The 27,447-nt window shown below is 39.3% G+C and overlaps 1 protein-coding gene across 2 annotated transcripts in view; it reads right to left on the bottom strand.

The window, feature by feature from the left end:
• SYT10 (synaptotagmin 10) overlaps positions 1-27,447 on the bottom strand; it is a gene marked incomplete at both ends in the record, with an annotated part of 44,529 nt that overhangs the window by 3,545 nt on the left and 13,537 nt on the right. For both annotated transcript variants that reach the window (XM_083365166.1, XM_083365167.1), the window contains 5 exons: positions 1-31; positions 2,597-2,768; positions 3,008-3,128; positions 9,582-10,146; positions 23,348-23,711. The exon at positions 1-31 is cut by the window's left edge and continues 99 nt beyond it. In XM_083365166.1, coding sequence (XP_083221292.1) covers positions 1-31; positions 2,597-2,768; positions 3,008-3,128; positions 9,582-10,146; positions 23,348-23,711 — 1,253 coding nt within the window. The remainder of the gene's footprint in view (positions 32-2,596; positions 2,769-3,007; positions 3,129-9,581; positions 10,147-23,347; positions 23,712-27,447) is intronic.

Genomic DNA, 27,447 nt, shown 5'->3' with positions numbered 1-27,447 from the left:
ACAGACTCCAATCACTTCATTGTGCCCTACTCTAGGATTAAAGAGAAGGAAATTTGTCCACAGAACAGTATATACTTGTGATGGACTATATTTTTATTTATTTTCAAATTTTATGCTGCCCATCTCTCTACCAAATGACTATAAAGAAGTGGCTGGAGGTGAAGGCAAGACAAAAGACAATATAGCCAAGGTTGGAAAGGAGACAGAAGAAGACAATTAGGATAGTTACTCCCTGGAATCTCCCAAGTTATATCCATTAGGTCAAGAGTTTAGTCAGGCATGATTCTGGCTAAATTCTGAACTTTGGCTAGATTGTTCTAGTTATTTTTGGGCTGGGGCTGAGAATGCTCTGATGTAAAACAATAAAAGCTGCAGATGGAATAACTATCTTTTGTATCAAGAATATGTAGGATTTGTGAGTTGCATGCAGTGGCGTAGCGTGGGTTGTCAGCACCCGGGGCAAGGCAAGTGATGTCACGGCACCGCCAAAAAGACGTGCCCTGCAGCGGCGTAGACTTTCCAAGAAGAGTCGCGCGCATGCGGGATGTTTCCGGGTCCCTCTCGAGGGCGGCTGGGCAGGGCTCCGACCTGCAAGAGCCGCTGCATTCAAGCTCGCACGTGAGCCCCGCTAAATAAAGCCACGCATGTGCACGAAGCTAGGCCGGCCGGCGAGTCCGTCTTCGCTTGGCCAAGCCTGCCGGGGCACCTGTGGGGCGCTTGCGGTTGGCCTGAGCCTGGGCGGAGAGTTGGGCGCTTCTATTTATTTTATTCAGTTTATGTGGCTGCCCATCTCACCTGCCGGACTCATTTCATTTTGCAAGAAAGAACAGCTCGAGAGTGGAGCCAAGCCGACTCTGTGCAGCCCTTGGGGCTCCCTGAGAAGCTCAGTGCGAGCGCGCCCCCCCAGACGTTGCGCCCGGTGCGGCCGGCCCCCCCTGCACCCCCCACGCTACGCCACTGGTTGCATGAGTTGTGCAAATTAAGAAAAATGCAATTTCCTTGTTTTATATTTTTTTCTCTCTTCTACAGTGACTGGAGAAGGTCAAATAGATACAGGACATTGCCTCACCTGTTGGCACCTGGAAATGTTATTCATTGAATTCTTTCAAGTTCTGAGATTTCATCAAATCTTTCTAGGCTTTTTAGATGTGAGAATAATAATGCTTCAAAGGATAAGGCTGTCTTTATAAAGTCTAGAAAGGTGCTTTAAAATATACAATAAAAGAGTTGGAAGTTGCTGCAGCTTGTTTCCTTCCTATTCAGTTGCAGTCCTCACATCTCTATGTATCCACTACAACAGTGCATTTTGGGGGTTTGCTGTAGCATCTGTTGTTAGGGACCATTTTAAATATGTCCTTTGACCATTTATCAAATAATCTATTAAGCACGAGAACTAGACTTATTTTGCACCTGGTGATAGAAGCTAAATTTGTTTCTAAGGTCCAGAATCTGGAGTTGGCAATCTTTGAGTTAACGTTGTCTGCAAATGAAACACTAACACTTATTTTCATGGTAGGATATCTAAGTATAAACCATATATGCCCAAAACAACAATTAATGATGTTGGTCAAATAATACATCTTTTTCTTTTTTTTCTTTTAAAACTGTCTTTTATTGAACTATTTTGCCTTCCCCATAGTCTGTCTGACCCCTGAGATTGATACTAGATGCCATTGCTCTTGGTGATCCCATAGACCATTCCAGGTGGAGAACTTGGTGGTAGAAAGCTTGCTGCAGATTGTCGCAATTACCAGCCAAAATTTATACTAATTTGTACTAATTTTATTACCATCATATATGCAAATTACAATCCTCAAATGCTTATCAATCAGCAGGCTTCGAGATTTGAGAAATGTGGAGACATGCAGATAGCACCTGTTGTGAACACTTGAGAATGAATCTTTTTGGGACATTCATCATCTGTAAAGCATAGCTGTACAAACCCAGGAAAAGATACAGATGCTTTAAAGGTAGAAGCAACATGCACATGTGTTCCAAATCATATTATACCCTCTAAATTTGGATCTTTCACAGTCCAAAATAATGTAACGAAGGAAGATTATGAGGGGCCGCCACAAAGAAGAGGGAGCCAAGCTATTCTCCAAAGCACCTGAAAGTAGGACAAGAAGCAATAGATGGAAACTAGTCAAGGAGAGAAGCAACTTAGAACTAAGGAGAAATTTCCTGACAGTTAGAACAACTAACCAGTGGAACAACCTGCCTCCAGAAGCTCCAACACTGTAAGTTTTTAAGAAGAGACTGGACAGCCATTTGTCTGAAATGGTATAGGGTTTCCTGCCTTAGCAGGGGGTTGGACTAGATGACCTCCATGGTCCCTTCCAACTTATTATTATTATTATTATTATTATTATTATTATTATTATTATTATTATTATTATTATTATTATTATATGTAAGGGAGGAATGATATGTATTTTGATAAAAGACCTGGTAGAAGATCAAACAGAGCAGTAAACAGGAGTCCAGGCAATGACCTTAAGCTGTAGGTCCCATGTTAATATATTTGTAACATTATACACATTTACAAGAGATATTTACTCATTTCTTTGGAAAGAGAAAAATTCAACATTACTACCGGTCATAATCCATGACAGCAATGGAGAGGCTGACTTGATCCACGTTTTCAGGAGGAATGTCAAAAACTATTGCTTCACTGTACACTGGGTTGAGAGTGTTTTTCTTTGTGGTTGTTTTCCTCTTTTTTAGGCGTCGACCGTCACACATCAGAGATACCTTGACATAGGGATCTGAGATAACAGGAAGAGAACTGAACAACTGGAAGTGCATGGACAATTTTTTCCAGCAGACAAAAATACAAATAATCGGCCAATTTCATCTAGGAATCACAATGGGTGGCTGTAACCTCTTTGATCATGCTTGAATAGCCCTTTCAGAAAATTCAGCACCAGGGTCTTAAAATCCTGATAAGGCTCTGTTTCCCCATCAACTCCAACCAGGTGGGCTAAGTGGAAAGGCATCTACTCACCTGATGAACCAGTGATATCCATTGCTTTGAGATTTCGGCATTTGATGACTGTGAGGGTCATCCTCCCTGCTGTAGGCAAGTAGCAAAGGGAAAACATGATTTCCCCCAGGTCAATGCTTTCCTGTAAACATATTCCAGAAAAGTACATTTGTTAAAACACATATACAGGATCTTACTTTTATCTCAACTTTTTTCTCGCTGGAAATCTTCTCTAAACTGACATTATTTGAACTTTGGTATGTAGTACATACCCAAAATGGGAAATCTGTACCCCTTCCATATAGAGTGACTGGATAGCGTAGCGATTAGACTGCTTTTGACAAGGAAGAGCAGAGTTCAAATTCAGGCTCATTCCTTTCTAAATCAGTTGGGGGTCCTTGAGCAAAGACCCCCTTATGCTTCATCTGCCTACCTCATATATGAGAGTGACACTAAGTAGAAGAGTCACGCCAGGTCAGATGTTGCCCAGATTAACAAGGTCCATGTCAGACGTTGAAGTTCTAGGATAATCTGATGATAAGTAGGCTACTAGAACAAACCATGCACGGGGGAGACAAGGAAACTTGGAATGCTACTACAATAGATCTAACGGGAGGAGATCTGGGAGAGTGGCTCAAACCGATCCTAGGATCAGAGCTTTCTGTCCAGAAGAGTGCAGAGCTAAGATATTGTGCAGAACCCACAAATTCTCAGACCTCTGGTAGTGGACCTAAAATTGAGGAAGACATATACCAACAGTTTGTGTGTGTGTGTATGTGTGTGTGTGTGTGCAAGTGTGCATGATTTTTATTTATTAACAATTTTTTTAAAAGAACAAAAACAATGAAAATTTTGAAAGAAAAGTATGGAAAATAAAGAAAAGTAATAAGTGGAGAAAAAAGTACAAAGAATACAGAAGAGAAAGAAAAAAAAGAAAAGCAAAGAAAAATTATAACGAAGAATAATTGTATTTATTAGTGACTAGTGAACCTTTTGCTGAAAAACTGAATGCATGATTTATTGAATTGTTAATTAGAAAAGATAGACTATGGAAAGAAGGAAATAATGTAACCTCAGAAAGAGAGGGTAAAATATAAATGAATTTGTAACTGCTGTTAAGCAGATTGGAAGCTTAGGAAATCTTTAGCTCTTCCAATACTATTTGCTCCAATAGCTGTTAGCGCTACTGAAGGCCAGTTATTATGGGAATTATATGGCAATATTCAATGGGCTATAGTTTTGTCTGAACGAATTAATTGAGGCATTAATTTTTAAAAAAGTCATAATTTAAAAGATAACCTTATTTCAACCTTCCCCTCAATTGTATTAGATTTCTGTCTTTCATAAAATGAGATGATAGTGATAAAAATCTCCATAATTTTTTAAAAAGACACTGCTTTGGTCCGAGAATGTAGTTTCATTTTAGAAATAAAAGACTCCTTCATCCAATCTTATAACCATTTTTACAGAAGCGCCATTAATTTTGATGGGAGTTATTCCCAGTTAAATGCATATATAATTACATCTATACCCTGACATTTGTGCATGAGAGAAACTAATTCTGCTTTTTAATAAAGGGCATCTCAATAGCTTTGGATATAATTCTTTATAAGAAAACATGTTCAAAAGACAGGGTGTCTATGGGGAGAAGTTTTTTAAAAAAAGTCAAGATGTCAGCACAACTGCTCAACTGAAGCCCTGCCCTTTTGTATATGTGTATGGTCGGCAGTTTGGTGGGTCGAATCCCGAGTGCCGCATAACAGAGTGAGTGCCTGTTACTCGTCCCAGCTTCTGCCAACCTAGCAGTTCGAAAGCACATAAAAATGCAAGTAGAAAAATAGGGACCACTCCGGTGGGAAGGTAACAGCGCTCCGTGCACCTTTGGCGTCTAGTCATGCCGGCCACATGACCACGGAGACGTCCTCGGACAAGTGCTGGCTCTTCAGCTTTGAAATGGAGATGAGCACTGGCCCCTAGAGTTGGAAACGACTAGCACGCATGTGCGGGGGAACCTTTACCTTTACCTTAACATATGTGTAACACATGCCAAGGGGAAGGGCTCTGATCATGCAGATTTCTTTAACTCATCCACCTCCCCTTATGGAGATAGCACTAAAAGGATGTGGTTAATATTGTCGATATTTTTACAATGCCAATAATTGTATTCCTCATTTTAACTATTAAATGCATTCATCCATTTTATACCTGGTACAAAAATGCATTGATCAGTGATGTTTTCACCCCCAAAATTATTATTTTTCTTTTTAATGACCTTGTAATCCCTTAATTCAGAGTAGAATTGGGGTGACTGAATGGAGCTGAGTGTTTACTGGCCAGATGCCTTTCCTGATGCCTATGTGGAGTTCATAGCACATATTTTTAATTTGCGACCTAAAAGTGAAACATCTTCTGCTACCTAGGATTGAATTCTCAAACTTCTGAGTGAGAGGTAAATGTCTTTACTACTAGGCCACCACACTATTCCTCTTAAAAGATTAAAATATTCCTATGAATAAATATGTGTTCATGGCAGGGTGGCTGGGGGCATCAAATGATGTCAGATCATTGTCAATTTCAGGAATGTTTAGTTTGTGTTGCATCAGATTCATGTAAAAGGCAAACAGAAGTGGGAAAGGAAACTTTGAATTTGGCAGTATAACAACTTAACAACTGGGAAACTGCTGAGACCTGATGAACAAGGGGCTGTAAGATTTAATTGCACCTTCTTTCCAGCAAGTAGCACAACAACCCATAAGGATTTTTGCAAATACACCAGGATACAGGACAAGATGAGTCAGGAAGAGTCTTTGAAAAACATTTGGTTGCTGGAGACTTAACTGGTAGCTACACTGATCATCTACTAATATGTTAGACAGAAATTCCTGACTCTGATTCTGCTATATATTAATGTGAACAATGCTGGCATAAAATTAGGCTTAAAGAAGATGTTTCTCAATCTTGACAACTTGAAGATGTATAGACTTCATTTTCCATGCCGGCTGGGGAATTGGGAGTTGAAATTTACATGTCTGGTTGCCCAGATTGATAAATATTGGCTTAAAATAAATTAACCATGATGAACATATACAGATTCATTAGTGGTACATACAGTAGCAATACCCAGAGCTTACTAAGGTTAATTATTCGCAGTTTATGATATATAATATTAAATTTTATGGATTTTTAGACAAAGGTCAAAAAGAATCCTCAAACTAGTGCTTAGCTCATAAAAATTGCATTGATATATTTGTGAATTATGTTTTATGGAAGGTGGCCCAAAGCAATGCCTTTTATGCCTATGAGGAGTAAAACCAATACAAAAGTGTACTTTGCTGTGTATGATTTTCTTTTGTTTTTAAATATCTTGCATAATGTATCTAGAACATGGGTTGGATTTAATATAGCTATCAGAGAATCCAGATGCACTGCAGCTCCTTTCTGAGTATGTATTTGATCAGGTTTAATGATGGAGGTCAGAGAAACCGTGGTTCAGATGAATCCTACAGAATGTGGCATGAGGTTTCAAAATCTAGAGGTGCAGAAGTTATTAGAACTTTGGAGGCCTGAATCTTTGCTGAAATCAGGATGGTTTAGCAGCACCAGCCAAAATGGAATAGCTAAGATGATTGACCACTGACCTCTACTGTCTGATCTAATGAAAAGAAGGACTAGGGGTGACATGATAGCAGTGTTCCAATATCTTGGTCAAAAAAGCCTGTTCCACCTTGAATGAATGAATGAATGATGATGATGTTGGAAGGGACCTTGGAGGTCATCTAGTCCAACCCCCTGCTCAGGCAGGAAACCCTGTATCATTTCAGACAAATGGCTGTCCAGTCTCTTCTTAAAAACTTTCAGTGTTGGAGCATTCACTATTTCTGGAGGCAGGTTGTTCCACTGATTAATTGTTCTAACTGTCAGGAAGTTTCTCCTTAATTCTAGGTTGCTTCTCTCCTTGATTAGTTTCCATCCATTGCTTCTTGTCCTGCCTTCAGGTGCTTTGAAAAATAGCTTGACTCCCTCTTCTTTGTGGCAGCCCCTGAGATATTGGAACACTGCTATCATGTCACCCCTCACCCTTCTCTTCGTTAAACTACACATACCCAATTCCAGCAGCTGTTCCTCATATAAGTATTGGCCCACTCCACACTGGATGCAGGCTCTGCCAGATCATAGTGTACAGTCCACAGGGACACCTAAAGTGGCTTTTCCAAAAAGTAACTGGACTTTCTTGGTTTTTTTTTCCTTGAAAACTTTTCACTTCTCATCCAAGAAGCTTCTTCAGTTCAGAACTGAAGAAGCTTCTTGGATGAGAAATGAAATGTTTTCAAGGAAAAAAAACCTAAAGAAGTTCAGTTGCCTTTTGGAAAAACAGCTTTGGGACAATCATGGCCTGGATGATTAATAAGATGATTTGGTGACTGAGAATCTCCATAGACTACAGTCCACAGGGATAGTATTCATCCATTATATTATACCAGATCTAAATTCCATTGTCCTTAGCATGAATCATGGGCTGATTTTATGTTTCCAAAGCTTTAATTAAAGCCTAGCTCACTGCATTCAGGAGCTTCACAATTGGATTATGGATCTCCCAATGCAAGATCTGCACTCTCTGACTTCACTTTTGTAAAGTAGAAAGCTTGTGATTTAGAATTCTAATAGAAAAGAAAAGAAAAAAACCTTTGTTCATTAGCACCACATCAGGAGACAGGCACAGTAAGCTGGACAATGTAATTGGCTTTGTGTGCCTCAGAGAGCCGAAAGGGTTCCTTCTAAAGTCAGAATGTTATGCTGCATATATATTAGGAACTCTTACTCATTTTAAAAGTCACTCATTTGAAAGAACCAGTTATAAGCACCAAATCTCTATGGCCATGCCGAGTTTTAAAAGTGAAAACCTTGGTCTTTCTGCGTAACAGTGAACTATGATATATTTAAAAAGCCATCTCTCTTTAAATGCTAAGTAACTGCATACTGCTGGAGCTATTTATATCTTGATCATTAAAGGTTACACATAGTCTAAGCTGAGCCAAGTATATACTAAACTTTCTCTCCCCCATTGGTTCATTTCTTCTACAACCATTATTTTCCATTCATGATTAATGTTGGAGAAATTTGATGACAAATAGATTACACAACTAGCTCAGTAGTTGTTAGGATGGTGTCCTGAAGTCTTGATCTCTCTAAAACATGGGTGTCAAACATGTCACGTGACATGTTGCGACGTATCGCGACTCTTCTTTGCATTGCTGGCAGTGGGGTGGCCGCGGCTTTGGTATCATGAAACCAGCCTGTGGGCCAGCAGTTTGACACCCCTGCTCTGGAACAATGTTTCTCAACCTCAGCAACTTTAAGATGTTTGGACTTCAACTCCCAGAATTCCCAAGCCTCCTTGTATAGTTTCATAGGTGTTTGGAATTTAACTCCAATTATTCTGAATATCTTTAGCTCTGTTTTTAGATAGGTCTTGGAAAATCTTCTGTCCAAAGCTACCTTTCATTGATTCCACATATGAGCATAACAACTTTGCAATTTCGGAATGCTATAGTATAATCATCTGTGGGTGTTTTTTTAAACTAAATCCAAGGGAAGAATTATTTTCCTCTCTTTCCATATGTAATGGCTTTGACACTAATAAAGGAGAATATCTGAAATGAGGTGTCTTTGTTGTTCTTTGAGCTTGGCTGTTTTCTTGTAGACGTTTCATTACCCAAACTAGGTAACTTCATCAGGGCTAGTCTAGGCTTTGACACTGGGTTCCCGTAGGCTTTGATTTATTTTTTTTAAGGAGCAACTTCTTCTTAAATGAAATCTAAGATAGTATAGATTGCAAACACAAACTGTTTCTGTATTTGCTGTTTGCTACAGCTTCAGAAGTAATTTTTCCATAACTCTGTCCATATAAACAAGAATAAGATTTATCATCAATAATAGATTGACTTAAGAATGAAATCAATAAGACACTAATCCATATTTCTACCTGCCTGAACTGGATAAAGACATCATAAAACTCAATTCTGTGACACCCCAAGCTCACCCCAGATTTAATGTAAGCAGCATTTACTAACATTAGTAAATTATGGGTTCAATTATGAGTTGATTTGGTATGGAGTTACTTACACTTAATTATAATTCTATCATTAAGTTCTTATTTTTGTTAATATTAGCCATCTTCAACACCGGGTTGGACATAAAGGAAGTGAGAGTAATAAATGGTAAAATAAGGGGACTGAGGTATATTTCAGTAAAATGTAGGCTATAGGAAAATGAAAAGGTTAACTGGATACAGGATTAAAGTCTTCCTATGAGTCTATAGCTAAAACTTTATTTGTCTCCCTTTAGAAGAAAGTAAATTTCACATACAAATCTGAAAAAATGAGCCCAGTGGTCTCTGCATTTGGAAGGTTATCAGTTAATGTGTTCATAAGTGTCTTGACAGGATGAGGGTTAAAAATCCATTGTTATCATACCGCATTATATGTGACAGCTACAGAAAGAAAATATCTGACCTGGAGGAATTTAAGTAAGAAGATACAAGACTTAGATATTTTGAAATATCGTAAAACCTTTTTTTTTGAGACAGGGTACTTACTGTAGTGGCACAATGGATGTCTTTCCATACTGCAGCCTCTCTAGATAGATCAGAAACTTCAAAAAAGTTATCAAGAATAACTTCCCCAATCATATCATGTCTAGAAAACCTGTCAAAATCGTACATGCTGAAATGCAGCTTCCTGTTGCAAAGTTGATCATAGGCCACAGGAAACTGAAAGGTTTCATTAAAGACAGGGTTTAAAGTCTTCCTATGAACCCGTGTCTGAAACTTTTTTTTCCTGTCTGGAAGAAGGTAGATTTTCACATACGGATCTGAGGTTCCTGTAAAGTCTTTAGCTGGTAACTCCAAAGCTTTAATGATGGTGACCAAAAGCAGTTCATTTTCATAATCATATTTGAGGGTAAAGTTGAGTTTCCCACAGGTTTTCACATCCTCTTTCTTGCCTTCAGAATCCACAGACTTTTGCTTGTACAGCTCAGGTTTTATCCGTCCAATGCTGGTTGTTGTCTCCCCTCTTTGTAAAACTGGTTCTGGACCCATGTTAAAATCAATGCTGGACACCTGCATTTGCCTTGGCAAATGTCTCCTGAAAGAGTTGTGCCTGCGTTAAACAAACAGAAAGAAATTAGCTTAGATTGTCCTGAAGGAAAAGAAAAATAACTTGGATACTATTAAAAATGAAGGAAGTAAATCAGCACTTCAATATTATTGTTGCAACTCTCATGAGGGAACAGTTATTAATGACGGTAGATAATCCAGGAACATAAGTCAGTATTTCAGTTCAAGAAGAATAAGGATAATTCAGAAAACAGGAAATGGAGAATTAGGTAGATCAGAGGAAAGGGAGGAAAAAAAGGCAGAAATGCAGAATAAGTAAATCAGGGAGAGGGTAAGTGTAAAGTCGTGTGCTTCACATAGAGACGGACACAGAGCTGGGGTAACGATGAGTTTATTCAGAACAGAACGAACTGGGGAAACAGGGGAACCTGGCGTCTATTTGTACCTGCCCAGGTGGATGGCATCCAATCAGTTCAAACCTGGGCTTCCCGCCAGTGCAGGTGACCAATGGGTTCAAATCCTGGCTTCCCGCCAGGCTGACCATGCCTGGGGCTGTCAACAGCTTAAGTCGTTAGGCTTATCCAGCGTGAGCGGTTATCGCCCGGAGCTGTCCAACCCTCCTGCTGATCTGCACCATCAGCCTCCTGCTGTGCTGTCCTTTGTGTATGCCTGGGGGGCATACACTGCAGTAAGAAAAGGTGAAATGGTCTAAACTTACAAGAAAAGGAAATGAGGGAAGAAAACCCATCTACCAGTTCCACCCCAGAAGTCATCATTCAAGTAGTAGTCCTTGACTTATGACCGCAACTGAGCCCAAAATTGAGTGACGTTTGCGCCATTTTACAACCTTTCTTGCCACAATTGTTAAGTGAATCACTGTAGTTGTTAAGCTAGTAATTACTAAGTTGATACCGTAAGTGAATCTGGCTTTCCCATTGAGTTTGTTTGTCAGAGGTGATCACATGACCCCGGACACTGCAACCATCATAAATATGTACCAATGGCCGAGTGTCTGAATTCTTATCATGTGACCATGGGGATGCTGCAATGGTCAAAAGTGTGAAAAATGGCCATAAGTCACTTTTTTTCAGTGCCGTTGTAACTTTGAATGGTCACTAGTGGATTGCTTTAAGTCAAGGACTACCTACGATGGTGATTTGTAGAAGAGTATGATCTTGAAAAGTAAACTAGGAAATTAAAATAAATGAAATGAGCTAATTAGCCTTTCAATTCTCCCCTTGTTTTCTGGAAGAAGAGTAGCCATTCTGTGTTGTTGCCATGGGTCCAGTGGTAGGATTCATCTGGTTTGCACCACCTCAGTAGAACCGGTAGTTAATTTTTTGTTGCCCAGGCCCAGAATGGATTTCCGGAAGCAGCATCCACACAGAGAACCTGTTGTTCACATATTTGAATCCCACCACTGCATGGGTCATAAGGATACTGGAAGCTAGGCTGACTCAAAGAAGTTTTTATTTTTCATTTTCCTATTTCATAAGTGGCTTTTCTATATTGCATGTTTGCCCTTCATCAAAAAAGGACAACAACCACTTCTGGAAGACAGAATAGATGACATCCTCCTCTATTAAGCCCACACTCAATGTCAAAGATAGTTCAATGTTGTTGTTTTTCTGCCCATCCAATTATACTTTTCTATATTATGTTGCCTTGAGGGTCTTTGTTCATAGAGCACTTGGCATTGTTGTTGGCTAAATGCTGCATTTCAATGCTACTTCATAAAGGCAGGAGTGCACCATCAACTGAATCAGTGCTTATTCTGCTTTTTGACACAATTACAGGTTATTTCCTCATGAATGTTGTAATGGTCATAATACTTGCCTTGTAAATAGAAGATGGTTGGTTCAAACATGGGGCAGATTTTTTTTTGAATTACCATTTCTCTCCCAACTTACAACTTTTGCCTCTTGAACAAAAATGCCAGCCTGCAGTAAAGAGGAGCAATGAAGCTTTGTCGTGTTCTGTCTCTCCCATTTCCTGGCTACATCGCCTTTGAATGCTGAAGCAAAATGTCTTTCTGTGCAGATGCCCAGCAGCATCTTTTTGAAGCACCACATGTGGTTGCTTAATAATGCAAGAAGAGGTGCTTCATAGGGTGCTCCGTACATTCTGAAGCATCGTCCAAAAGATTTGTACAGTTCTGCTCTCTGGTTCTGGTATTTCCTTATCTGAAGAAGCCCCTAGATTTGTCTTCTTTTTGAACCTAATAGAAGCTTGGAATCCTGGGAAACTGTTAATAATTAGCAGATGATTGTATCATGTACTATGGACCTTCACAGACATCCACAGCTGACCTTCTTACTTAATGGATGCACATGTGTATTTTAATTAAATTCTTTTCTTATTTGAGAAAGAAAATCTTGAAACAAATGCCATTTCATTAAATGGACTGAGATGTGCTAGGAAAAAAAATGTATGTGCAGAATTCTTCTGCATAGCTCTATTTAAAACACCTGTACTGAATATATAACATTGTTCCCTTTGGCTTCTATTGTTAGCAACTTCACAGCCTGCCTAGGTTGGATGCTACAGAGAGAGTTATTCCCTAGATGATATAATATCATCATATTCAATGATTTTTGTGCTCTAATGACACAGTGGTTTGCGTCAGTTTCTGAATCCCAACATTTCGTGGAGACAGCTGATTGATGTGCAAATTATTCAGATGTGTTTTGTTCCCATAGCAACGTGGGAATGCTTTTCTGAACCACAGAAACTATGGGATTTGTATGATTGCCCTACAAAGGTGTCAGGAGCACAGCTAATTAGAAAGTGCACACTTAACAGCTCACATCAGCTATGCTGTTCCTCCCACACGTGCCACATCCCTGCACTTTGATTTGTTGCTTTGCCTGGATTCATCTTCACTTTTTGGAGCCTTGAAGGCAAACCAAAAATGGTCCTCCATGTTCTAGAGAATTTAAACACACAAATTATCAGCAGCATCTTGTCAGATCTGTAGCTGCACTGAAATTGTCCAGTGGGAATTTGTGCCCCAGGGACAATAGCAGCGGAAATTTGCCAAATGAATTGCTCTTGCAGATTTTTTTTTAAAAATCCCATTTATATCCTGCCCTTCTCTGAAGACTCAGGGCAGCTTTCAATCTAAAGCACAAACCAATGTGCTTAGCAATAGCCTTCATTCTATGTATATGCCTGCTTATTAGGGCTTTTGCGCCCCCCCCCCAGTGGCATTATTACAAAGTCAGCTTATTGCCCCCAACCATCTGGGTTTGCTATAGTGGAACCTCAGTTTTTAAAAAAAATTAAAATAGCATTAACTGGATGTATTTAATTCCTCTCCTTGCATGGAGTGGGACACTTCAAAATGTCTGAGGTTCATGTTCATTTCAGACAAGAACAGCCAATTTCAGAAAATGCAGAGGAACGAGTAAGTTTACTGAAACAATTTATGTTTCAGATTGACTCTTGCATGGAGTTATTCTCTTCTGGCATGGCTCCAGTTTTGCTTGAGGGTCTGTGATATCAGCTTTTCCTGCCCAGGAATGCCACCTGTGCTCTCACCCTACAGCGGACCTGAAACAAGACATTGCTATCCTATCTACTTCCATCACCTCCTTCTTCCCTCGATGTTACCTTTAAGACTTCTACTCCACTCTCTCCTCACCAGGCCACAGCTGCAGGTTCTTTCTAGCATTAGACTCCTGCCTAGTTATGCACAATATTCCAGATCCAGTATCAGAGGGAAATGAAATCAGACAATACCAACATAATGCTTTTCCGCTGGCTCAGTTTCATGCATTCAGCTACAAGTCAAACAATTTAATCATGTAATGAGACATGAGTTGATAAACAAGTTACTCAACTTAGATTGTGGTGGTTTCTTTCATTCATTTAGTGGCAGCAGAAACCAACATGCTATGGTGACCTTGGGCCACAAGATTAGGAGAAGCATTTGGGAGAGTGACCAGGAATAGAAGAATATTCAAATCCAACAGAAATTATTTAGCATGTTTTGAATAAATAACACAACATATTTTATCAGTTAGATGTAGATTAGATAGGATCCCTTAAGATCATGAAGTAATGATTGTTTCCAGGAATGGAAAACATAACTCCAGAATCTAGAATCATGTAAGAAGGTACAGTATATCAGTTATGCTTTTGATGACTATATGGTAACTTCAAAATAAGCCTATTTTATAGAGACTAGCATTGAAAGAAAGCTAACACTCTCTTGTCCATTCTTCTGAGTTCCTGTAGCATAGAATGAGATGATCCACTAGCAGACAAATTGGAACTTGCATGAAAATTTCAGTAAATGATCATGCTGAAAGAAACTTTAATTTAGGGTTTTGAGCTAACCATTGATGGTGGTGATTTATGGAAACACCATCCATATTTAAAATAATCTCAGTTATTCACAAGATAATCATTCAATGAAGGCTTAAGAGCAGAGACTATGTATTGTTGAAATAACTAGGATATATATCATTACAAAGTTTTTTCTTCGGGCAAGTCATACATGGTTTGTAGATTCATAGAATGTGAGTCCTGTGCAAATTGCCTGTCCAGTGCTGGAATCTACTATTACATTCATTCAATATCTGTGCTGAAAATTGCAGTTATCTTGGTTTGGCTGAATGTGCAACTTACTAAAACCTCAGTTCTGATCTGGAAAATTATCTGAGATCTACGTCCTAACCCAATAGTTAAATTCTAACATTTAAAAAAACACCAAGACTTATAAGTCTGTGAATTTGCTTCACTAATTTTACTGCAGATACTCAGTTTCACATTTCCTGAACCAATATAATATAATGTTATATTGGGAATGTTGGGAATTTTCTAAGCAGCAACAGTAGCAGATGCTTCTAAAGAGCTATAAATTAAAGGGAAATAAACACAAGCATGTGTGTTTTGATAGCTATAATCACAAAAAGGCTTTTAATAATGAGTGCTGGGAAAAGCACAGAAAATTTGAATACATAATTGTGCACATATTTAAAAAGTATTTAAAACTGAATGGCAAAAATCATTATGATTGGAAAAATGAGACAATATATGAAAATGTAGTACTTAGTAGGCAGATTTATTCATCTTTACTTGCCAATTTCTCTGGATAGGATGCTAAAATGTTGTCTCATGCCCAGTGAGTTGTGTTGATCAACCTCAAGAATGTAAGTTCTACCAGGAGATGCTGGGAGTTGAACCTCTTATCTTATGGATACAAACAATATAGTTTATCTTTATTCAGTTACAAGGTTGGGCATAATAGCTTAGAACCTTCAATCAGAATAGAAGTGGAAGGGATTTTGGAAGCCTTCAAGACCAAGCCCCTATTCAAGTACTATAACATTTCAGACAAGTAGCTCTCCAGTCTCTTCTTAAAAATCTTCAGTGATGAAGCACCCACAACTTCTCAAGGCAAGCTGTTCCACTGGTTAATTCTTTTGATTGTTACGAAGTTTCTCCTTAATTACAGGTTGCTTTTCTCCTGGATTCCATCACCGCCTAAATAAATTCTTATGGATTAGTCCCTACATAGTAAGAACATTCAATTTATAAGAAAGCATTATTGTAACCTTGAATAAATAGGGAACCCAGCAACGGTAATGGACAGGTTGCAAGGAATTTACTATATGTCTCCTCTCCTTTAGTCCCTGAAACCCTCATAATGAGCAAGAACCTCCCCCAGCTCCAAAAATCATGATGTTAAGTGCAGCCTTGCCATCTTCTAGTTGAAGAAAAAAGGAATTTAATCTAATCTAAGTGGCATGTTTTCTGCAATTAAAAGAAAAAGAAAAAAGAAAATCAATTATCTTCTTGTGTCCAGATATAAAAGCTGTACTCCCAGATTCTTTCCTATTACCTGATAAAATGTTACATTATGAAAGAAGCCAGCTTCTCTCCTGATCCGATGATAATGAAAGTCTAAAAGCACTCTACAAGAAATGATTGGAAATGAATGCACCCAATATGAGAAATTGTTTATAGAGTTCAGCAAAATCACAACAAAGTGTGATAAAGGCTATTTTTTTTTAAAATTAAAATTTGAATTACAACTAGTGAATGTGGAATATTTTTCAATATCTACTTTGGAATCATGAAATAAAATCTACATTGAAAGTCTTATTCTTAATTTCAGGTCTTAGGAAAACTTTGTAAATTTGAGATGGTGAAATGATGAGACTAACCAGCAGCACCATAAGCTTTTTTCACTCATAAATATATTGGTAGGAATTGGTTTTTTACCATCAACAAGAATGCTTTTCATGAGCTTCCAAGTGAAGTGAAATTGCATTCTGGAGATAAACAGACAGTAACACAAAACTGCTTTTTCGCATGTCGTTTAATGTTGCCAGGAATCAAAACATAAAGACTCTTTTTATGTGCAGATCTCTTATGAAACAGTAAAAAAAATAGGAGAATGTAAAATATTTAATTAAGGTTCATTGCATTGCTTCCCCTTCCTATGCGATGAGTACTCAGAATCAAGGTTAGTTTTCCTTTCAGTAGAATCATTTTAACTCTGATAGTTTTATTATTAATGCATAGAAATGGATTCTCTGAGCTTGTGGGTTGGTTTCTGAACATTTTGTTACCAGGCTAGGTAACATCTCCAGTGGAGTTTAGGGGATGTTTGTGTGTCAATGATCTTCTATTTGTAAAGGCTTCAGGTGTGGGTGTGTCAAGTGAGGGTCTTGAGATGAGTCATCAGAGAGGCTTGATGGATCTTGTGACGGGGAGGTTATTTTGGGTCAGGGTCATTGGAGGGTGTGAATTATCAGTGGGTCAGGGGTAAGTCATCAGTGAGAGGCTTGGTACACTCAGGGCTTTTTTTGTCATAGAACGCTCAGAACGGAGTTCCGGCACCTTTTTTGGATGGAACCTTGTAGGATAGGCAAGGCGGGTTGTATGACATGTGTGAATTCCGGCACCTTTTTCTTTTACAAAAAAAGCACTTGGTACACTTGACACACCCATACCTGAAGCCCTTATAAATAGAAGAGCACTGGCACTGACATTCCCTAAACTCCACGGAAGATGTTACCTAACCTGGTAACGAAACATTCGGAAACCAACCCACAAGATCAGAGAACGAACCTCCACCCTCAGATACTGCACTCTTTATTGATAGCCACAAGGAAGAGGATACAGACACAAAAGTCTGTTCCGACATTGATATATATTCACATTCCTAGCACCAAAGCATGGGATTTAGGGAATCCAGAACACTAAGGGCTTCATCTACATAAGAGTTCAGTTTCTAACAATGAACTGTACAGTGACTCAATGAAAATTGCCTGTGGAGGGAAACAACATAACTCATTAGAGAATATCTGGAGTGAAGTTGACAGCAGGTGTACTAGTCATACTGTTTCCTGAAATGGAATGATGCGTCACTGCTACTTCAGCTTTCCACAACATCTGCCACTGCCATATCTATTTCCTTTTCTCTGTCCTTCTCAATAAATTTTTGGAACTATATTAGGAGCAGCATGGAGTATCTGCCTTGTTTTGGGCATACGGATTATATCCTGAATGGTTCCAACTGGGGATGAATTTGAATTTGAATTTTATTGAATTTATATACCGCCCTTTCCCGTAGGACTCAGGGCGGTTTACAGGGTATATAAAACATCAATACAAAAATTAAGAGCAATTAAAAAAGATTAAACCTAAATCCCTGAAAAAAATATAAAACCCCAGTTAAAACCCCAATTAAAACTCAGCCTGGGCCGGAAAGCTCGAAGAGCCAGGTCTTCAGGTCTTGGCGAAATGATCGAAGGTCAGGGGCAGTACTATTTCAACAAGTCTGAATTTTCTGAAGACCACAGATTATCTATACATCCATGAAATGCTTGTGGCGAGTATTTCCCAGGAACACATGTACTCGTACCATTTGGGTTTACACTGAAAAGGGGCATTTTTTTTACATATATGATATGATCTCATCATCTTGAACACATGCTCACCATTTTGAAGGAGCACATCAGGAATTTATTTTGAAGTCCTGAATTTCATTGATGGAGAATCAGAGGAATTATGGAACGAACTTAGCTGTTAAGGATGAATGTGAAAAGAGACTTCCAAAATGAAGAAAGAGAAGAAAGCAAATGAGTCTCAGAGCAAACCATAGAAAGAAGGGAAAAGAAGACAAAGCCAAGAAACACAAAAATGTCAGAAGGAACTTAGCCAAGAGTTTCAGGCAGCTGTTAGAAGAGACAAGAAGCAGTATAACAACCATTGCAGAGACACTAAAGATGGAAACAGACATAGAAAAACAAGGAAAGTCTTTCAAAAGATCTCTGATTTTAGAAGGAGGTTCCAACCTTGAATTGGTATGCTAAAGGACATCAATGTACAAAGAGTAACCAAGTCGAAGGACATCAAAGAATATCGTAGAAGTACACTGAAACATATAATAGAGACATCAACATCCAAGATATCTTAGAAGATATTTCTTAGTTATAAAAGCGACTGGAACTAGAAGATGAAATTAAATCAACACTCCGTTCACTGCCAAGTTGAAAGGTAGTGATGAACTACCTACTGAAAATATGGTAAGCAACAGAAAAAAATATCAGCCAAGATTCTAACCAAATTTGCCAACAAACCCGGAGAATGATACAAAGACCAAACAATGGGAAGATATCAATTTACATTCCAGCACAAAAAACAAGTAGATTTAACAGGGTATACAGTAGTAAAGGTAAAGGTTCCCCCGCACATGCGTGCTAGTCATTTCCAACTCTAGGGGCTGGTGCTCATCTCTGTTTCAAAGCCGAAGAGCCAGCGCTTGTCCGAGGACATCTCCGTGGTCATGTGGCTGGCATGACTGGACGCCAAAGGCGCACGGAATGCTGTTACCTTCCCACCGTAGTGGTCCCTATTTTTATACTTGCATTTTTACATGCTTTTGAACTGCTAGGTTGGCAGAAGCTGGGACGAGTAACAGGCACTCACTCTGTTACGTGGCACTCGGGATTCGACCCACCAAACTGCCAACCTTCTGATCGACAAGCTCAGCATCCTAACCCACTGAGCCACCGTGTCCCTTTTAACAGGGTATACATATCCTTAATTTTGCATGGTAGCAAAATAACGGTTAGGATCATCCAATGCAGATTAGAGTCCTAGAGGGAAAAAGAGATGCCAGATATTCAAGCTAGTTTTAGAAAAAAAACATTATACATTATTGTTGATGCAGACTGGATGGTTGAGAAAGCCAAAGAATACCAAAAAGAAGTCAGCATGTGCTTCATCGATTATAGAAAAGTCTCTGATTTTGTCGATGATGTCAAGCAAGGGAACATGATAAGAAGAATGGGAATCCTATTGTCCTCATGAGAAACTTATATACAGCTCAGGAAGATATGGTAGGGCCAGAACTTGGCAAAACAGATTGAAACATCAATAACATGCACTATGTTGGTAACACCAATAGCTGAAAATGCAAAGGATCTTCAAACCCACGACTAAAAGTCAAAGAGCACAATGGAAAAAAAATGAGACCAAAATTAAATTCCCCGTGACAATCCTTGGAAACAAAAGTTGGTCTTTAAAGAAGTAGGATAGGAAGAATATTGACACCTTTGAATGCGAGTGTCAGAGAAGATCCCTGAGAATACCAAGGACAGCCAAGAAAACAAATTGATGGATCATTGAACAAATCTTACTTGACCTAGCTGAAACTATCCTACTTCAAACTTGTTATGTGAAGACCCAGCTCTCTGGAAAAGGCTCTAACGCTGGGAAAGGTAGAAGGAAAGAGAAGTGAACGACCATCAGCAAGATGGATGAACTCAGTTACAGTTGGAAGACTTGAAAGAACAGATTAAGGATAGATGTTTGTAAAGAAAATATATCTCTATGGTGGCTAGGTGTCAAAAATGATTTGATGGCACATAATCAATCAATCAGTCAACACTGCATACATGGAACACTGGCCATAATTTGCAAAACAAGGCTCACAGAATTTTTCTATTTTTTTTTGTTCAGAACTTTCTGTTTAAGAAAGTTGTTATGTACTGGGCTCTTGTGAAATACGTGGGTTGCTGGAGCAGCTAATGGCTCTCCAGCAACCCAGACTACAAGTCTCCTGTGCTGCAATTGGCTATCTCCAGGCAGCAATGGTTGATTCAAACCTATTGGCTGCCGCCTAGGGGCTAGACTATATATTCTGGCTAGTTGCAGGCATTTCCCCAGTACAGTTCCAGCACGAAATAAACAATGAGTTACCCTGTACTCGGTTCTGCGTCTTCATTCCTGCACCAAAGAACCTGCTATTTAACAAAAGTATTCTTTCAATTACCTCAAATACAAACTCCAAGCATTTTGCCCTTAATGTTCTTAGTACATTAAAATTAGATGTGTCTAATCACCGTCTTCTTAAATCATTTCTTGGTTGATGTGACAGCTAAGTGCTAAGCTGATGCTAGCTAAGTGCTAGCATATTGTTCTCAGTTATGTCTTGATCGAATCTTGATTGTTGGATAAGGATGGACGTGAACTATTAATGGTAAAGAATAAATTGGTTTTTATATAAAAAAATAATTTGATAGCTAGTTCATTGCTTTGTGTTATTTCTTACCTTAATGTATTTTGTACCTTATCTATTATAGTCATGGACACAGACACACACACCCATACTCACACCAGCCCCTATGTCTAAACCTGTTTTTGGGTCATGTGCAGGTAGTCCTTAATTAACAACTATTCATTTAATGACCATTCAAAGTTACAAAAGCACTGAAAAAAGTGCTTATGGACTTATGACCATTTTTCACACTTATGACCATGGTAGCATCTTCACGGTCAAGTGATCAAAATTCAGATACTTGGCAACTGGCATGTATTTATGATGGTTGAAGTATCCCGGGGTCATGTGTTCACCTTTTCTGACATGCAAAGTCAATGGGGAAGCCAGATCCACTTAACAACCATGTTACTAACTTAACAAGTGCAGTGATTCACTTAACAACTGTGGAAAGAAAGGTCATAAAGTGGGGCAAAGCTCACTTAACAACTGTCCTGCTTGGAAATTTGAGGTTTAATTCCCAGTGAACATTGTTTCAGCTGTTGGCCCTGCCTTAATGTTTTTGTAACTTCTTCCCACCACACACCCTGCATGTACTAGCTCAAGATTAGAAAGAACATACATCAGCGAAGTACCCTAGGGGGTTCATATCAGCAAACTCCCTGATCTTCAGGTCTTTACTGAATCATGCAGATTAGAGGAGAGAAATATGGGCACAACTGTGAGAGTGAGGGATGGACCATGGCTGGTTCTAATTGCTGTTGACAAGAGGGAAAAATGAAGCCCAGTGTGCTGCCACCACGTGGCTGTTCTTGGGAAATTATAATATGCTAATTGGGTCTGCCAGTACCTTCCCCCTTTGTGATGTATTTCCTATCCTGCTCATGATGCTGTACTAGGATCCACCCCTTCTGGGTTGGACTTCCTCCTTCTCCTTGCTCCCTTGTGTCCATCCTCCATTGTAACATCTGAACACAAGCCATGCGGACAGTAATCCTGTTACTGTCTTTCAACCTTAAAGCACCGACCAGATTTCACCTGACCGCACCTTCTCTGCTGTAACCACCTTCTACATGCAAAATAAAGGTATTTCAGATGAACCAGGTGCTTTATGAGTTCACTGTCTGGAAAGGGCCGTTAAATGTGACTAAATTAGCTTAAACAGACCAATAAGTGTCTTAACAAGGAATTAAATCCACAATACAACTGCCTGTAACAGAACACCCAGAATGTCTCATTTGTGGGGTACCTGAAGATTCAATACGCTCATCCCTTTTGCTTAACATCTACCTGAGATGTCTGGGTGAGATTAATCATTAATTTGATACCATTTGTATGCTGATGGTACCCAACTATAAATCTTAATCCTGGGCCAGCCAAGTGATGCTGACAATGTCTGCCTCATTGTCTGGAGGGTGTGATTGTATGGCTGGGAAAGATTAGGATCAGGATCAATCCCAATAAGCTTGAGTGAGGACATTAGGAACTTTCCATATTTAGTTTTGTATGGGGTTGTACTTCCCAAGTTGAGACTGATGTGCAACTTGGGTTGTCTAAAGAATGCCATTTATTGGGATGTAGGAAATGGTCTTTCTCGGTCAATGTGCTTTTCCTCAGAAATAGTATCCTCAAAGGGATTTGTATAGCTCCCATTGTAATGATGTTTTGAAAATTTTCAAAAACCTGGTTGTTCTTCCAGGCTTTAGAGGTAGGGTGGCTGCTGAGCCCATGTAGATTGTTTTGAGCTATTCTATTTTCTATTTGAGATATTTGCATCTATTCTGGACTTCTGTGATCTGTTATTACTTTTATTATTCGTGATTATGCTAAGTTGCCTGAAGTTATTTAGAACCAGTGCCTTTAATTTAAGTTTAATTAAATTAACTTTAGATTTTTTTAAAAAAAAATAATCAGTCAAACAAATGGCAGGAATAGGTATTTTACATTCCCACTGGAATGCTACTGGTGCAGAAAAGGTTTCATTTTATGGAGTATAACTGTTATGCCAGCCCTCTGCATCACTCTGCTTTAAGGTGATCAAACTTTTCTCTGTTTTTGTAGTTTTTTGAGATGTCAGATCAGGTGTTGAAAAATGGAAATAATATTTTCTATATCATTTAGCAGGAAACTATGGAAATCTGCTTTACCCTGTGGTCAGATGTTTTCGTAGACTGTTGTAATTTACTACATGCTACATAAATACTCACTCATGTTTGATTCTGAGAATAAAAACTAGATACAGATTGGAGTGTAGATCTAAATCAGTCCCTTTTAAGCAGCTTTTCTTGCAGCTAACTTTCCTCCCTTAATTAAAGTGTACTGTATATGGAGACCCACAGAATAGTGCATGTAACCCTGGATTTAAATATAACTTAAAGCTATCATAGAAATATCTATGTAACATATATTAAAGCTGAGTTGAATATTAATTGAAATCAATGTTTATCTTTTGAGTTTATTATTGCACAGCAGTGATTCTCAATCTTTTCTTCACCATGGACCCGCTTTTGTGGCCACAGACCATGGTCACAAACCACCAAGACCTAACTCAAGATTTAAATCATGGACATTGTGGCCCTCAGGGGTCTGCGGACCACCGGTTGAGAAGCAGTGCTGTGCATTTTTTGTTTAAGAATCAGACAGCATAATTCATTTGTTTTCGATCCTTTACTAGGTGGTCAATTTTGAGCGAGGCTCTGTAAAAGTTTGCTTAGCTTTCTCTTACCTGGACGAAGATGTAGGTTCTGTAATCTGCCTTTGCATTCGAGCATGTTTGATGAGATGTTCTTTTAAAGCATTCTGGACTTCTGCTGGAATGTCAGGGGAAGTGTGGCTGATTTTCATCGCTGCCTCCAGGATATTTGTTGAGGGCTTCCCATTTTCTTTAAGGGTTTCCTTTTTCTCGTTGGTTTCCAAAAACTCAGGGGGAGCGCTGATGGTGCTCTGAGGGATGTTTGCTGTTGTGTCTGAAGCAGTGGGTTTGCTTCGCCAGCACGGCCAACACAACTTCCAGAAGACGAAGAGTGAGACTAGCAACAAGGCGAGCCCACAGAAGCTGACGACAACTGCGAGCAGGCTGACAGAGATGTCTGCAAACAAGGAAGCAAAGCATTCAAGTGGTTTTAATTTCTTTGAATTGGTAGATTAATTCAAAACATAATTGGGTCAATTAGTAGATTAGTCATGTTATAATGCAATGTGAGTGCTGATTTAATCAGCTGGGGGAAAACATGGATGTCTGTCAACCTCTTGCTAGGTTTAGCGGTAAGTCAAAGTATCCAGTAGCTTCAGTTGGTACAGAACGAGGCTATGTGGGCAATTTTGGGTGCCCCCCAAAATGGTGCATGTAATACCTCTGCTGCATGAACTGCATTGGGTGCCAGTTTGCTTCCAGGTCTAATTCAAGGTTTGGTTATGACCTTTAAAGCTCTACGTGGCACAGGACCAGGCTACCTAGGGACTCCATTACATCAGTCCATCCCAGATCCTGTCCGTGAAAGAATTTGAATTGGAGAGGTCTAGGAAGCCATTGCCTCTTTCCCTGTGGAAAACTCTTCCCACTGGCCTTCTGGAAAGGTGTGAAAACATGCCATGGGATTGGTTAGCACCCTGAAAGCCCTTAACATTGCTTGCATTTTTTTTTAAAAAATATGTGTACTTTTTAATGTTTTTCATATTTTATTTGTATATCACCCAGAGTCCCTTTGTGTGAGAGATGGATGGTTTGGAATTTGAAAAATAAAGAAATAAATAGCTAGTTAGCTATTTTTTCAAATTTCAAAGCACCCATCTTGGCCAGCTAGCCAAGATAGCTCAGTGAAACAGTGAATCTACATAAACTGCAAGAGTGGAGGCAGACCCGTCTCATTGGGTCAGCAGCAATAGGAATTGCACAAGCAATCACTGGTACTACTATTGTTAGTCCCAAGCTACCACCTAATTTGAAGAAATTGGGATCATCATCCACCAATGTTGCTGCTGGTTTACTGTCCGTATTTTCTATGCCATATAAAAGGATACAATATTTAAGCAACGGATGGAAACTAATCAAGGAGAGAAGCAACCTAGAACTAAGGAGAAACTTCCTGACAGTTAGAACAATTAACCAGTGGAACAACCTGACTCCAGAAGCGGTGAATGCTACAACACTGGAAGTTTTTAAGAAGATACTGGACAGCCATTTGTCTGAAATGGTATAGGGTTTCCTGCCTGAGCAGGGGGTTGGACTAGATGACCTCCAAGGTCCCTTCCAACATCATCATCATGATCATGATCATGATCATCATCATCATCATTATTATTATTATTATTATTATTATTATTATTATTATTATTATTATTATTTAGTTTCTATTGGGGCTATTGGGCTATCAAGGAAAAAAAATCTAAGATGTGTATTGACGGTTTAGAATCAGGTGATTTCACAAGGAATTTCATGGAAACCTATAGAGATATTCTTAAAAGAGGAGGAGGAGGAGGAGGTCGGTGTTTGGTAGCATGCTAACTTCCAGAAGATTGGACTATAAAAATTCTGGAAGCCTATTGTGTGCCAAGAGAGATGTTTGTGAGCATCTTGGATGCCAAATTGGGGACCCTAGGTTTAGAAGCACTGCAGTCAAGATCTGGAAGGTGCATATAGGAATAGAAAAAGTTTCATCAGGGCACTCGTCTATTTGTTGCTATATTAGAAGCATAGACTAGCAGAATGTCTCCAGGTTTCACAGAATAAATTTTCCAATTGCACCTGATATTACTGGGTTTGAACTGGGAGCCCTCTAGAAGGAGATCATGTGTTTATGCTGGCTTTCACCCAGTGAAAGCCCTACACGGCTTGGGTCCGGGATATCTGAGGGAACACCTGCTGCCGGCATCAAGTTCCCTTCGTCCAGTGTGCTGCCACAGGGAGGGTCTTCTCAAGGTGCCACTGGTAAGAGATTGCCGGCCGGTAACACCCAGGGATAGGGCCTTCTCAGTGGGGGCGCCTGCCCTTTGGAACCAGCTGCCCGTGGAGCTGAGGACTGCCCCCAACCTCCGTTCATTCCGCCGGGGCCTGAAGACCTGGCTCTTCGAGCTCTCTGGCCCAGGCTGAGGATTAATTTATTTTAATTGGGGTTTTATTTATACAGGGATAAATTTAATCTTTTTTAAACTTGGTTTTTTAACTTTTGTATTTTTGGTTTTTAATTACCCTGTAAACCGCCCTGAGTCCTCCGGGAAAGGGCAGTATACAAATGTAATAAAATAAATAAATAAATAAATTTGAGTATGAACTATGGCAGTGCTTTACCAAGATGACTGTTGACACTGTTCTCACCTTGGATTCCTGAGGAAGCACAAATTTGGTCAGTCATCCATATTAAGGCCACAAATGTCTATAAACTCAACTTCTTATACGTTGCTTTCAACCAGTTGCTGCATCGTTTTTACCCTTTTGCTATAAGCTACAAACTGGTTATACACAATTTTTCCACATTGGTTAAATGTATAAGCCACTCAACTCAGCTATGACTAGGGCTATCTCTATCAGTGGAAGTGAAAAAACAATAATAGACAGCAAGGAGGAAAGCCAAAACCTCCCTTTAAGTTTCTCAAAAAGAAATGAAAGATGGATCTGTCTCTTCTTGCTTAGAATACTCTCTGTTCAAAAAAATCTCCCTTGACCTGGTGGTTCTGAATAACTATAAGCTAGTCAAAATGCAACATTCTTCTTATTATGATCCTGTCCTTTTATAAAAAATGGCAGAGCCAAAGCATCTGGGAAGACTGTTGCTCTTAGAAGCCTTCTTCTCAAACACAGAGGAAGTCCCTCTTCTGCCACCCCTAAACTGTGGAATGAATTTTCTTCAGATCTTCTCGTTGGGCAATTATGTTAACTAAGTCATTTGGAAGGGTCCTTGTATGGTTTAATGTGCAATATGATCTGGTGGATTGCTGCTTTTTATTTGATTAAATTCTGTCCTTAGACGTCATTTCCCCAGTAAATCAAATCAATGAAAACAATATTGTAACAGTTACTGCAATCCTTTAAGCCGTCCCAGCTATGATATGGAACAGGATGTGAGCTGATGAAAGCCATTGGTGTTGCAATACAAGCACTTCCTCTTTTTCTAATGCATCACCACATCACACACATGTCTAAAAACGTCAGCACTTACATTGCAACATCATGATACTGTTTTCATCTTTGTGATGAAAAGCAACAAGATCCTGCTAATGGTGCTACTCAGCCATATAACCGAATATTACTCTAACTTTGAACAGAGCAAGAAAAAAATGTGTGTGTGTGTGACTTACCCCCAATCTTTCAGACCTTACAAAAGGATCAAATTCCAAATTTCTAGCCCTTAAGGCCAAATACATACAGAATATGTATTACAGGTGGGGATGAGACAGCATACAGGGCAGAGGTTCAAAAACTATCCATATGGTGTTGTAACAACAACTTGCACCTGAACATCAGCAAGATGAAAGAGATGGTGCTAGACTTCCGGAAGAAAAAGGAGGAACCTGCCCCACTTTACATCAGGGAGGACTGTGTGGAGAGAGTTTTCTCCTTTAAATTCCTGGGAGTCTACCTCTGTGAAGATCTGACCTGGAAAGTTAATACAACCCAGGTGGCCAGAAAGGCCCAACAGAGACTTCACTTTCTCAGGGTCTTGCAGAAGAACAGGGTAGAACAATGGCTTATGACCCTCTTTTACCGGTCTACTATAGAGAGCGTCCTCTCGTATGGTATTGTGGTTTGGTATGCTGGTCTGACAGCCACGGATAGGAAAGTATTACAGAGGGTGGTGAGCACAGCACAAGACATTGTGGGCTGTCCCC

Source organism: Vipera ursinii (genome assembly GCF_947247035.1).
Source record: "Vipera ursinii genome assembly, chromosome: 6".
In the NCBI taxonomy this organism is placed as follows: Eukaryota; Metazoa; Chordata; class Lepidosauria; order Squamata; family Viperidae; genus Vipera; species Vipera ursinii.
This window is presented reverse-complemented; position numbering and strand designations above follow the sequence as displayed.